Raw genomic sequence first — 15,073 nt, forward strand, 5'->3', positions numbered from 1 at the left:
ATACAGATCTCAGCCCTTATTAATGTGTAACTGATACTTGGGGAACAGTTATCGAGTTCTTCAGCTCCAGGCACATAAGGTTCGGTATTCTTTATTGGATGGGTGGGAAGAGGACATATCTAATTTGGGGCTGCACAGCCTCACCAGTATGCAAATAATTCAACAATAATATAGAACAAATAGGTTCTATCTCAACAACTGCTACTTGCTTGAATCCCTATGGTATGTGTTTCCCAACAATTATCTGGTCTATTTCTCTGTTTTATTGCTTCAGATTTTAAAGCTTCAATTGTGGGACATAGAATAAATGTGATTGTTCAGTAAAACTTAAGACGTGTGCATGCCCTTTCCACTGACAAGTATCTGGTGTATAGGAATAAATGACAACGCATCTTTTTGCAGTCAGAAGTAGAAATGTTTCATGGGCCAATGAATCACCACCTCTTCCGGCTCAGTGACAGTCTCTACATAGGAGGTGCAGCATGCCTGCTTCAGGTGCTATGTGATGGCATCCATGCAGTCTATGGCACTGTAGAAGACAAGAGTGTATCTGAGGGATTGAACTGAGTATAATAAAATCTCAATAGACGGAGGCTTGCAGGACCATTGAAAGTATTATAAGGCCTGCACAATACTATTAAATGCAGATGGAACTGTCAAATTAATCAAGCTGCTGCAATAAATTCAGATGCTGTAGAGGTGGTGAGGCAGTGTCAAGAAAGTTAAGCTTGAAGAATGAGTGTTGGTTTTCTCAATGAGATCAAGGGGGAAAGGAAAATGGCATTAATAGGGGAAATCAAGACTGACCCCGTCAGCACGACTGATACACTCAGAGGACCATCCTAAAATCAATTTCTTCTGCCTGTAAGAGTGTTTTGCTAAACAAACTGACATTGTTATATACTTTTTATTTTTGGTTTATTTAATCTTCTTTCACACAGGCATGGTTAGTTCAGCGATTCAGTATTTGGGGTTACATTAATTGCAGTACAGGAATACAGCAATACAGCTGAAGAGGTTACACCATCAACACCCATTATTCACCTCACTCCTTCTCTGAAAGTCAGAGTGCAGCCCAGGACTGCTGCCTAGTCACCACTGTGTGTAGGATCACTTGTGCTACTGCACAGTAAGAGTAGAGAGTTCAAGCCCTGGGTCTCTCATCTTCAGATTACAATATAACAAAGCATTGGCATTTTGTAATGAAAAATAGATAAAGCAACTTTTTAGTAGTATGTTAGAACAAATGTACACATGAAATAAAACACTAGCATGCTTTTATAATCTAAACCATTAATATCCTGTGAAATTAATGTATAAATAAAATGTTACCTGGAATGAAATTACCATTATGTGTTTAAAGAAAACCCAGCCTTTTACTGTTCTTAAACATGCAAGTTTGAATACCTCATAAACCTATATCAGATTTGGAATGGAAAGGTCACTTCAAAGTGAAAAATATTGAATAATCATTTGATTGACATTCCCATAAAACAGTACATACTACTTATTTGAGACTTATATTTGTTCCAATGTTAAAGAGATAATATTCTTTTAGCTTCTTCACAAAAAGATGTGTACTGCCATTTATTTAGTGAAAAGAACCATAGTTTTTACATCAGAATATCTGGTTAGGTTATAATACTAGACTATAAAAATATTGGGAAGATATATTTTTGCAAGATATATGAACTTCTTTAGTATTGTTAAAGAGCAAAATAGATTTTAAAATGTTAGTAGTTCAGTTTTTAAGCACATCTTTTTTTTTCTCTTTGTCATCATTATTTTTGGCATTCTTTGTTCTCCATTTCTCCCACTTTCCAACCTTTTCATCTTAATTTTCTATCTCAGCAGTCCTGGTGCTATTAGCTCACCATCAGCACTGTCTTTCAGCCCCCTTACAACAAACAATGGTTTCTATAAGAGAATAACCAGCTGGTCCTTCGGCTTTATCGTTTGTAAATGTTTTCTTCTTAAAATAAGGAGTTATATTCTCAGCTTACAGACTTATGTATATTCCATATCACATACTTGAAGAATAATCATTCACAGAATACAGTAAGAATTCACTACATTACTGCTACACTATTCAGCAAGCTGATAGAATGACCAAAAAAAAAAAATCACTTTTTATAACTACTACCTTAAATATCCTCCAGTTTTTCTGACTAAGCCAAAGAGATAGTTGAGTTTTTTTTTTTTTTCTAACTGCTCCATTTATTTCTTTTTGCAATCTTGGAGAAACTCTACGGAAATAGAACCTATGAGCAAATTAGAAATGGGATTCCTGGCAGTTTGCTTCTGTGATCCCGTGTATGTTTGAGGCTACTGTACAGTCAGTGATTAAGGCCTGGACAGTCACAGTAAGGAGCAGGTAGAGATGAAGAGGTGCGGGGTGGCTTCCACGATGTGGATGCACTGGCCCAGTGTTCTGGCTGTGCACTCAGGCACTCTGACCCACATGCAGCACAGCTGGCTGGACCTGTTTCTCACTGGGTTCCTCCATCTCCTCGGAGTTGAGCATGTAGCCACTCTCATAGCGCACCTGCTGGGCCTGTTGCAGGGCTACCGGCTCCTCTTCTTCATCTTCTTCAATGGTCAGATCCGCATTACTGCCCACAGCTGAGTTGTTCCCTCTCCTTGCTGATTTCTCAGCATCTTCTGCGCTGCCCTCCATCAGGCCACTGGGGAGGGATGCTTCAGAAAGACCCTCTGTGAATGAACCCTCCTCACGGTCCTCCTGCATCTGGTCTTCCAACTTGGTCTCATTTTCTACAGAGCTTTCTCCCTCTCGGACTTTCTTACGACCAAAGGAGAGGGGAGAAACCTTGAAGGGGGAGCTTTTCCCAGAAGATGCTTTCTGGTGGTTAGGTGTGAGCGATTTCTTAATCTTTTCTCTCCTCTCAACAGATACGATCTTGGTTCCCAGCTTGTTCATCTTTTTCTCGATGTTCTGGCGAGAAAACGCTTTCTTGAGGCTATCAACTTTCTTGAGACTGGATCTTTTTATTTTTTCTGCCCTGCTTTCTTCCATCTTCTCTTCTGCACTATCTTCCAGGGCTTCCTCATCACGGGGCAATTCGTCATCGGAGGAGAGGTCCACGTTGTGCAGAGTTTCCTCCAGGGACTTATTCTCATCAGCAAGCTCCTCCTTGCCTTCTGCAGCGCTGGGAACTGGCTCCTTCACAAACACACTGGCAGGGATCTCACTTTCTTCCTGTAAAGAAGGGCAGTGTGAGTTTATGATAATAGCATAGTGAACAGATAGCCCTAAACTGCTGTAACTTGGGTTTGTGTTCTAGGCAATGCACATGACAGAAGCAAAGTGTGGCTTTTCAGAAGAGGAAGCAGCCATTCTAATTTGGGTCCCGTCATTCACCTTGGGCTGGATAAGGCCAAGGCCTGCCAGTGAGAATACCATGAAGCTTAACTGGCAAGGGACTATCAGTGACAGGCAGAGGGAAGTGGCCCAACTCATTCATGTAGGCCAGGAAGCTGCCCAGATAAAGGAAATAAAGTAAGTTATAATGCTGTGAACCCAGAGGCCTCTCCTGCCTTCCTTCAAATCAAGGGAGGGGGAGAGAGCAGGGAGGGACGTGTGCACTTCTGTCAAAAATCCCATTACAAAAGAACTCGAAAGTCTAGCTGGAAAAATATTTAAGGAGGCAGAGGGGAGCACTGGGGAGTCCTTAAGTTCAGAACCTTGGTTAGGTCCCCCCCTCTTCCACTCGTGCACCACACACCCCAACACACACACACACACACACACACACACACACACACACACACACACACACATAAACACAGAGAGAGAGAGACAGAGAGACAGAGAGAGAGAGAGACAGAGAGACAGAGAGACCGAGAGACCGAGAGACAGAGAAATAGCCCTCTTTAGGTCTGTTCATGAAACCTTGAGGCTCAGAATGTGCTCTGTGGTAAGGGATGGAGGTGAGGCACGTTGTGTGGCCAGTATAGCATCAAGCCCATAGTATAAAGTATCTTCTTTGGGCAATAAAGCTTTGGCCTCAAACCCAGCTAAGGGTAGAAGAAAAGCTATTCTCTTCAGGCTCCCTAGCTTCTCACGTAGGCAAATGTAGCCTTCTATAGAGTTTTGGGCAACGGGAGAGCCAGAAAATTTGTCTCTAAAGCATAAAGCTGCTTGCTGAGAGATTTGAATACAGACAGATTTTGGCCACATTGTGTAAGAGTACCTTTGAGTTTTAAGTGTTTTTTCTCACTGTTACATGGGAACCCATTATCATGGTACTTACACGTTTTCATCAAAAATAATAGCACATGATGGAGAATTGTGGCAGGAAGCCTGGAGTCTTTGCTGTACTGCTAAAAGGCTGTGTGTCTTCAACAAATAGTTTAATCTCCTTGGGTTCCTATTCCTTCCAAATATGAACCAGAGGATTTGACCTAGATTAGCAGCTTTCAAAATGTACTTTCAGGGCCATCAGGGGTTGAGCAGGAATCTAAGCAGGGCATAGATCCAGACTCCTTTCCACCTATGTTGCACCCAGAGCCTCCAGATGACCTGATTGCGTCTCAGCCAGCCCAGCACACTTGCAGGTTGGAAAAAGCAACTGCAGTCTGTGGATTTAAAAATCTGTCTGTCCTTCCTGATTGCTATCTTTCACAGTGCTAGAAGATGCTACACAGGCTACTACTGTAAGAGAGAAAACATATCAGCGGTCTTACATAGTATTAAAGTATGCATCCTCTAATACCAACCTGCCAGACAAGGTATGGTCACTGGCACATTAGTGGTGTAGTTGTTAAGTGAGTAGCTAACTGCTTTCTGATTGGATTTCAGGCTTGCTTCACCAGAAGGAATTTTGTTCCTGGTACTGTAACTCTGGTCAAAGCCAGAGTTTGGCTTGGGGAGATCATAGCTTCTAGTATTCTGCTATTGTTATTTTGCTAAACGGTCATGATGTCAAAGTAGCTTTTAAATATTGATGTTTGTAATCATAGACCAGGCCCATTCTGATTCTTGGTCACAGAAACTTCTCTTTGCCCTGGGCAGCAGTGAATAGAAAGATACATAACTGTTCACAGCACTGAGAATAAGAGACTAAGTGCTTGGTTAGATCTAAATGGGAATCTTTATAAATCTTCCTTACCCCTCCAAGGCTCAGATAACACGGAGGAAGAGGGAGGAAAAAATGTAAGTGCTAGAGGATAGAAAGAAGTGCTGTGACATTCTGTCTTCTGTATATGTCATAGCTATGACACTCATGAACTCAGAGCAAGTGGTGTTACCTGCACAAGACCTGCAAAAGATTGGCTTACCCCAAATTTCAGCTTAGTGTAGCTGATCTCCCAGGCCCTTATCCTATTGGCAGTGGATAATTCCCAGGGATCTTTTTGATGTGGACTTTTGAGGAGAATAGTTTGTCATGCTTCCAGCTGAAGTTGATTCTGCTCCATGGGCATATACTCCCAAGAAGGATTTCTATCTTTTCTTTACCACTGTGTCTCAACAGGTTGAGCTTAACAACCACTCATTAAGTGAGCAGCTTTGGTAAGATGGCTTTTTAAGAAGATCATGAAGGTACCTGGAGTGTAGACTGCTCTATATGAGGCAGACTGGAGGCTTGTAGGAGAATGGGCCTATGTAGTTCTGTGTCTAGAAGGAAGTTTGCTGAATGCTGCTGACAATGGAGAAACCAGAGAAGCCAAGGCCTGAGGGGGCACTTTCTCCCTCTGAAAGAAGGATTTTTTCCCCAGTGGATGGATGAATATTACAGAAAGAGGTAGACTTACAGAAGTAGTTCGGGCTCTGATGGCTAGTCCTGAAGCAGAATTTCTCCTGGGGTTTGATTAAGAGCATTGAGGAGATTTGGCAGTTGTTTGCTCTTAGGGAAGGATAAAACCTCAGTGAAATGTTATTAAAAGTCCTCCGTGAGGGAAGAATGGATTCCATCAGAAAGCTGTAAAAACTGAGCCTCGAGGTACATTGTCTATACCACAAGCTCCCGAGGTAATCAAATGCTGTAGATCAGTTAACTTTCCATTCTTCAATTTTAACAAAAGGGAGAATTAAAATAAATTTTACTTTTTCTTAAATGTGAATTTTATTACCGACACGGAGCTCCTACTGAGTCTTATGGCTCTGTTGTTCCTCTTCTCAGGCACCCTTCAAGGATAGCTTTGAGGAGAGCACATTAGAAAATGAATTGGAATATCAGTGGTAGATGCAGGCTGCATGTGAGGGTGGGGATGGGGATGGGGTGTGAGGGAGGGAAAGAGGAAACCCAGTAGAATTCTTCTGTGAAATGTGAAAATGTATAGGAAAATTTACATGAGAGCTCTTTGATGCCAATTATGGAATTAACCCAGCAAGAGCAGAGATAATCCAGAATGAATTGGCTGTGTCTTTAAGCAACTGGAAACTCCTGAGCAATGACTCCTCAACTAGCTGTTGGGCCTCAGCTGTCACTTTAATTACCTGGGAAGTATTTTATTGGCAAATATTTTATGTTCTGTCTACTAGTCAGTGCATATCTTGTGGCTTCCATCTTCTTTGAAGGCAACCCTTTTCCTTTCATGGAGGGACTTGTAAATTTCCAAGCACACAGATCTCTTTCTTTTTCCAAAACATTTGTTTAGAATTAGAAAAATACCAATTCCCTTCCTTCCAAGTCACTCCCTTATACAAAACATACAGGGCATGGTGTTTGGTTATTCGAGTAGTGTTCGATGCAAATAGGATCAGCTACAGCTGCTCTCTTACCAGCGCACACTGTCTACTATGTAGTCCTCTTATACACCTCATCAAAACACCTTATACCTCACACGTCTACAAGTGAGGGGGCACCTTTGCGTCCACCTCCAGCTGTAATGTTTGTGACCTGGTTCCTTTTACAGATTCCCAGACTGGCAGCTCTTTTAAGGGTGACGCAAAGCACACATCCATAATCCCCGCTGCTGCTCACCGATGTTAGCTACTCGTTTGTCTACATGGGGTATGTGACTCCCTGAAATGGCACAGAGAATCCCTGTGGTTTACTTCCTTGGACAGCTCTATTGAGGACAAGCCTCTAGGAACAGCTGGTTATTTGTCCTTTGTTTTCAAAAAAGGTCCTCACCTACCACTGATGTAGGTGTTTCTGGTTCTGACCTTTCACAAGGACCCTTAGGAGGTTTTCTAAGAAAGGGAATATTAAATAGTAAGCGTCTAACATATAATGGATATGTTTGTAGCATATGGGGGAAAAAGACTGGAACAAACTCTTGAGAAGTAGCATTTTTCCTTGCACTTCAGCTTGTTTGCTATTTATATCGATCCTTGTGAACTAATAGTCCCAGTTGTGCATGTAAATATCAACGCAGAGAAACCTGCCAGCTTGCTGGATACTTTTTGGTTTTAAAGGTGACAATCCAAATCTCTGCACATATACAGATGTGCAAACTTAAAAACAAAAGGCTCTATGACCAGCATTAGGAAAGAAAACCAACTTTAAGTCATTTAAAAAGCCCCAATAAGAAGAGAGAAGCCAGCTGTTTGCTCTCCTGCCACTCACAAAAATAACAGGGACACAGTGGCTTCCTGTTGGGAGGACATGGTGGCTTCCTGCTGGGGTGTGAAGAGCACACATTTGTGTCCATGGAATATTTTCGTTAATAATCTCTAAATACTAGTTATTAAAATGAAACTATGCTACCTGGCATTCTGATTTATAGGTCTCCTTTACACATTGATGGTTTTCTCCAATTTGTGTTTCTGAGGTATAGATTGCCAAGTGGATAAAGTCATTGATTAGAACTGCACCCGCAGGGCGGCTGTCAGTGGAATCAGCAAGTCATAAGAATAAAATGCATTAGTTATAATCCCTGGGCAGTCTTTCACATTCTGGAGGATTTAAAAGTCTCATTATTTTCAGTGTTATCAAGGGTTCATTTTTTTTTAAAGATTACATTAGTTAGGAGTTCTTTGTTACACACACACACACAAAACATAAATATAAAACAAAAAATAAACCACTTTGAATTATTTAAAATCTGATCTAGTAAAACTCATAAACATGAACTTTACCACAGTGACATTGTAGTTTTTACTTGTTTCACAATTCTATCCTACAATTTCTCTTATCAATGAAATGTAGGCAGTTATTTTGTTTCTTAGAACCTCTGTTTCCTTCCTATAAAATAAGGTTAAACTAAATGATTACATTATTATTTTTTGTGGAGTATAGGTTTTTTCTTTAATTTATTAGGTATTTTCTTCATTTACATTTCCAATGCTATCCCCAAAGTCCCCCATACCCTCCCCCGACTCCCCTATCCACCCACTCCCACTTCTTGGTCCTGGTGTTCCCCTGTACTAAGGCATATAAAGTTTGCAAGACCAATGGGCCTCCCTTTCCAATGATGGCCGACTAGGCCATCTTCTGATACATATGCAGCTAGAGACACAGCTCTGGGGGGTACTGGTTAGTTCATATTGTTGTTCTACCTATAGGGGTGCAGACCCCTTTAGCTCCTTGGGTACTTTCTCTAGCTCCTCCATTGGGGGCCCTGTGATCCATCCAATAGCTGACTGTGAGCATCCACTTCTGTGTTTGCTAGGCCCTGGCATAGCCTCACAAGAGACAGCCATATCTGGGTCCTTTCAGCAAAATCTTGCTAGTGTATGCAATGGTGTCAGCGTTTGGAGGCTGATTATGGGATGGATCCCTGGGTATGGCAGTCTCTAGATGATTATATTATTAAGAGGTCTTCCAGATAAAAAAATATTTGATTATGTGATTTTAATCTACATCCCACAAAAAGAAATAACCATTCACAGGAACAATACCATGGTGCACCCATTCACACCAAATGTATTTAATTCTGCACAGGAATAAAAACCAAAGGAGCCCAGTTGCATTGAAGAACATTTAAAAAGTTGGAAACCTAGAGAGAGCATAACTGACATAGAGTCTAGCATGCATATGTATATACGCTTTTCCAAAAATAAATGTCAGCTATAATCAGTTATTCACTTCTAGCAGCTATAATCAGTTAGTCACTTCTAGTGCCAGGGACAATGCTGACATTTACTAAGTGTAAATAATAAATATAAGAAATAGTATTTTTTAAAATCATAATCTAAAAGGGTACTGGGTAAGCAACATGACAAAACCAATATTCTGTTAGGGAAACATTGATCTGTGGTACAAACATGGAGCCTTCTCATACGAAGGTATCTTTGATAACTCATATTCCCATTTCTCTCCAGTCCATACCAATTGAACAGCTTTTAGAGCAGCAAGTTTAGATAAAATACTGTCTTTAAACTAATCTGTTTAAAAATCATCAGGAGATTAAACTTTTAGCATATTTCTAAACCTCTGGTATCATTAAGGAACCCAAGAGATGAATGTTCAAGCGCATTTACAGCCTCACATTTTCAGAAATAGGGCGTAACCTCGCTTTCCTTTTCTTATCCAGCTCCATGTGGATAGCAGTGCAAGCTGTTAGCGCACACTCTCATTTTATCTCCTGGTTTTGAAGTCATTCTTAAGCTGTGTTTTCAAATAATCATTCCTAGAAGGGTCCGAGGACATAAGTGGCACCTCACCCCCACGGCCAGTTACTGTGACGTTCATGCAGCTCCTTCAACCAGCAGCGAGAATTTTCTCTTAAATTTACTTTATAGCTTCTGTTTTTAATAAAAGATAAACATGATTCCAAGAAAAATGTTCAATGTGGTATTCCTTTGTTATTAGTATTTTTCCTTTTTTTGTGTGTTTGTTTTGGGGACAGAGTTTTTCTGTGTAGCCTTGGCTGTCCTGGAACTTACTCTATAGACCAGACTGGCCTCAAATTCAAATATTTGCCTGTCTATAACTCCCAAGTACTAGGATTAAAGATATGCACAACCACTGCCAGGTTTACCATGAATATTTTGATCATCAATACCCAAAAGTCTTGTGTTATTTATTCTGGTTTATGTCTCATTATATTGAACTCCAATATTGTATTAAACTATTGCCAAAAACGTTTTTAAAAATTGCTAAATTTCACTGGGACTTTCAAATATTCTCTGTGTTCAAAGGGATATAGTTTCTCCAGTTCTTAGATACTGGTGGTTATAATTTAAAGTTATCACTAAGGAATCAGATGCTTAATAGCTACAATAGCGTTGTGGAATTCAGTTATTGAAACTCAGATTTTAATAAATACATGACATTATTTAAGTAGAATAGATTTAAAACAAAGTTAGGAATTAAAAGTCTAATTGTATAAGAGTCTTATAAATCATCTTACACACACACAGTCAGATTCATATACATTCATGCTATCTCAAACACATATTACTCATGTATACTCACACACATAAATACAGATACATACTCACACATATTTGCACACACAGAATCGTGTATGTACAAGCAGACACACACACTCAGGTAGATTTGGGTTGCTGTAACAGGATTCCACAAACAGTAAACATAGCTCCTCTTCTCAACATTACAATACCAAATATGCCCAAGTCAAGGGACAGATTATCTTTTTGAATATTGCTCTTATTTTTAAATACTTATCACCCTACGCCAGAAGCCAGAAAGTACTGAAAATGACAATTTTTTAAGACACAAAGCGCTATCAGTACAGTATATGACATCTACATTCTCTGTGGGTATAGGACTGTCCCCTTTGCCATACTGTGACATATGTGCTGATACTAGAAGGATCTATTTAGAGTAGGTATTTTGCAAGAGTCCTTTGCTTTCATAGAGTTATGTATGATACAATGCTCATTCTGACATGATGGTAGTCATATAATGTGTGTGTGTGTGGATGTGTGTGCACTAGCAAGCCTCAACCAAAAAGAGACAAAGCTATTTCAAGATCCACAGAAGGGTGGGGTCAGTTTTGGCCTAAGAACATTATTTCTAACCCAGTAGAAGTAGAGCTGCCTGTCTCAGCCCTGCATTTCAGAGCCATGGAGTAATAGAGTCCACTCAATGAGCAATTCCACCATGCCAGTCTGTAAGAATCATTTTAAACATGTCATTTCCTTTATTCCTCACTTGTGGGAGAGATATGAGCCAGGAAGCACTAGTGTTTTAAAGCATATTCTGGGACCAGTTAAATGTGGCTTTGAAAGCCAACTTTGTCACTTATGTCCAACTCCAGACAAACTACAAGCACATGGAAGGAGTCTCAGCATCCTCAGCGGTAAATTGGGCATAGGCAAGGAAGCAGAGAATGAACGGGGCCTTACAGTGGATGCTGGATTTATCAAGACTGCAGCTATTTCACTCTTACTAGTATCTTCTGTGTACAAGGGGAAACAGGGACTTCCAATATCAAATGTGTCAATGATTAACATGGTTGGCAAGTGACCAAGTAGGATGTGAGCCAGTGTCTGTGTGAAAATTTTTCTTCCCACTCACTATCCTGGACTCCACTGTAATAAGAATTATTGTTTCAGCCATTAGCATAATTGGTACCCTATGAAAACCCCTACTTAAAGAAATGAGACAAAACATCGAAGACGACTGCAGCTATGTTTTGTTTTTCAAATGACCATCTTGTGTCTTCAGAGTTGGAATTCTAATTCCCTTTAGCTAGCAGAGGACTTCCTCTATGTAGGGAAAGGTCTAGCCATGTGCTTGAAGTTCTCTGCTTTCCAATTTGCCCTTTGCACCTGTCGGAGGTACTTTTGAACGGGCCTAGAACAGCTCAAACTCTTTGCTTGGGCTTCCCATAGTTCCCCTTTTGGGTTTGAGTACCCCTGTTTCATCACTATGGGGGAAATTCTTACCATCTCTGGTGGGATGTCACACCTGTCAATTCAATTCAACAAAACAGATGACTTCATCAGGCCCCTATCAACAACACATGCCTTTAAGTTCCCAATAGTCAGATTTACAATTCTCTTGAATGTATTGTCTTTTATCTCCCCATTCCCCCTTCTCGCACCTGTAGAACATGCGTATCAAAACAGAAACTAAACCTTAAAATCCTTATTTTCCTTTCCTAGGCAAACATTTTCCTTTCCTCCTTAATGAATAAGATGAGATATAGTTCCCCTGATTCATACTGAAGGGAGGGAAGTTTCCCTTGACAGGCCTGTAAATGTTCTGTTTTGTTTTGAAATCACTATTTAATTTGGAAATGTCTCCAGAGCTAAGGCTTCTAGGATCTCTTAGTCTAATAAAGGCAGGATCTCAGATCCTGATGTAGCTGACCACAGCTTTTTCCAGTTCAGCTGCTTCCTGAAAAGCGATTGCATCTGCATTAAAAGCCTAAACGTTTCCCAACTGCAGAAAGCCTGTGAGATACAGGAGCATCACTTGTTTGGACCTCCCAGCTCTCAAGTACAATTTGGGGAGGACACAAAGGCAGCAAGATTAGTCTTTCCTTTTATGGCGATAGGCAGGCCAGAGCCCTAACTTGGCAGAGTAGATTCATTAGGAAAAAGAAGGCTCCTAGGGTTTAAATTCCAGTTTCTAAATGTCTCTTGGGAGATGAAGGCTCTCCCTGTATGCTTTCACAATCTGTTGGTTATAACCTCTCCCCTCCATGGCTTTGAAAGTCTCTCCTATTCACAGGATCATAAGGAGACAGCCCTGAGGCAGAATGGCAGGGCTTCCTGGGGCCTGGGTTGGCTCAATGCCATCTACGGAAGGGCTTCCAGCATTAGGCAGGGCAGCCCTTAGATTTACAGATGCCCACCACTTGGCTGAACAACAGCTCCACGCAATCTTCCTGTCCCCAGATAGCCTTTGCTACATAAATTGCATCATTGATGCATTAAAAAAAAAATTAAGTGTCCTTTTCACGGTAAGGCAACTATTTGAAGGGGAAGATACTCAAGTTGGTCTTTGTGGCAGCCACTGATAACGTTTCTTTTATTTCACTTTGGAGTTGCAGCCTGAGCAGTGAGGGGACATAATTAACATGTCTGTAAAGAGCTAGACTTTGCTTCCCACTTTTATTTGCATCATTTTCTAGAGACAAACTAGAGATTGCTTTGACAAAAGATGACTTCAAGGACAAGACTAGTTCAACTTTCCATCCTGGTAATTTCCCAAACACCAGGGGCCCTTAGAAAAGGGATGGTTTAAAGGTTGTGTGTGTCTTGGTCAGAGCAAAAGAAAACAAATCCTTCACACAGTTACCTCACTTCCACTAAGAGTTAATAAACAGCCACTGGATTAATTTGCCCTGTCCAGCTAACAGCTGCAATCGCAGCCGCAAGTTCCTAATGAAAAGAGACAAATGAATTTGACTAGAGTGGGTGCCCGCACCTGCTCAGTTTCTCACCCTTAACCAAGTGCATCTAGGTGTTCACTGACAAATGTCCCCAGCTTGCCAGGCACACAGGCATTGCCTGAAGGATGGGGGAGAGTCCAATCCTTATGGCCACATTTCATAGTTGCCTGCAGCAGGCAACTAGAAGACAAAGCTTTGTGTGTGAGAGAGAAGCTTGACTGGCAGGGCAGATGGGAAGATGGCCTTGAGAGTTCGGAGGACTGAGCTCAAGTAGGTGGAGGGGTATGCTGGGGACACTGACCTGGAAGATGAGCACTTTGAAGTGGTTGCGTCGGAGGAGTTGGGCGTGGTTGTTCTCCAGCCTCTTCACCTGGACACACTGCCTCTCGAGGCGCTCCCGGACAGCCCGCGTGTGAGCGCTGACCTTGCGAGACTTCTCTAGCAGCTTGCTCACTGTGTTGCTGGTGGAGGCCTGGTACTTGGAGAGCTTGGTGAGGTCGTTCTGGATGCCCTTCACCGAGCCCTCCAGGTTGATCTGACGCTGTTCCATGTTGTGCTGGTTCTCCCTCACGGCGTCCAGCATGTTGACCAATTTATCCAGGAGTGTGTGCACGGTGACAGCATTCACCTGCGAGTTGTCTCGGATGGCGTCCTCTGTGGACCCCAGGTTCAGGCTGGGGCTCGGTGTGGAGGAAGGCATTGGGCTGGGGCTGGATGGCTTCTCCTGGAGCATGTCTGTGTTTGGATGCTGGAACTTTTCTGCCTGTGCAGCGTCCTCTCCCATGGCTGGGCAGATAGAAACTTACTTCCCCCGCTGGAAACTTCTTGCTCAAGCTAGAAGCACAGGAGGCTGGTTGGTCTGAAGTGAGCGCTGCTCTCTAGGGCTAGCAGAGGTTCTGAATAACTGGCTAAGCTGATCAGGGGAACTGCATTCCAGTTGCTCTTAAAGGACCTGCTCCACCCAGTGGAAGGCAAAGGTTACAGGACCCACTCAGGGTTCAGTGACAAGCACACACTTCCTAGCCACACTCTGCACAAGCCCAGAGTTCTTTTCTGCAGTGGCTTTTCTTTCCTACACGCCTTCCCTTAAAAAAAAAGTTCAATGCCATATTTCAATCATGAGTTCATTTAGAGGCGGAGAGAAACATGTTAACTTGGCAGAGCTCCCCAGCCTCTGATTGGCTAAATCTAGTAAACTTTTCTCTGGCTGCTATGTTACAGAGCGCCTGTTTTTTTTCCTGGATACAAGTTATTGTAACAGAAAAGAATTGTTTGCTCTTGCCCCAGAGCTGACTGATAGGTTGCAGAACACCGTGTGCCCTTTAGGGGAGGCGCCGAGTTGAAAGGGTCTGTGACGCCAGGGCCAGGTTCGTGCTATTAGTTTCTCATTTGCAAAGCACAGGAGATTATTCTGACACTGACAAGGAGCTCAGCTTGGTGTCCTGTCCTCTTGCAAGATGGGATGCAATCCAACTTGAAAGAACATAGACTCGGGGATGTTAAAGCAAGTGGTGTGAACTGTTATGTAAGAGATGGACATCTTTTAAATGAATGCTTTCTTAGAAGATGGAAGGCAGAGACCCTCTCCTCAAGTAGTCCCTTTGGAGAAAAAAAGTGCTGGTTTGTCTCCAGTAATTCTGAATTCATGCAGAGCATTTCTCAGTCCCCATCTTTGCGAGGCATTTATTGACACAGGTCCAGAAGTGTGACTGCAAGCCAGGTTGAGTTGGAGTGGTTCTAACGCTTGACATTTCCAGATTCTTGCTCAGTGAAGTGGCACACCTGTTCTCACATGTGGCCCTCCTTAGCCAGGCCCTTGGGATGTGGGACTCACTTCCTATAATGACTTTACATG

General features: G+C 42.0%; 1 protein-coding gene across 1 annotated transcript; it reads right to left on the reverse strand.

Annotated features, from left to right (window-relative positions):
- Positions 1-888: 888 nt before the first annotated feature.
- Cavin2 (caveolae associated protein 2) lies at positions 889-14,280 on the reverse strand. Its single transcript, XM_021163116.2, has 2 exons — positions 13,520-14,280; positions 889-3,217 (listed from the first exon to the last, which is right to left on the reverse strand). The coding sequence occupies exons 1-2, from the start codon at positions 14,000-14,002 to the stop codon at positions 2,444-2,446; spliced, it is 1,257 nt and encodes a 418-aa protein (XP_021018775.1). The 5' UTR covers positions 14,003-14,280; the 3' UTR covers positions 889-2,443.
- Positions 14,281-15,073: the final 793 nt, after the last annotated feature.

Source organism: Mus caroli, chromosome 1, assembly GCF_900094665.2.
Source record: "Mus caroli chromosome 1, CAROLI_EIJ_v1.1, whole genome shotgun sequence".
NCBI classification, from domain to species: Eukaryota; Metazoa; Chordata; class Mammalia; order Rodentia; family Muridae; genus Mus; species Mus caroli.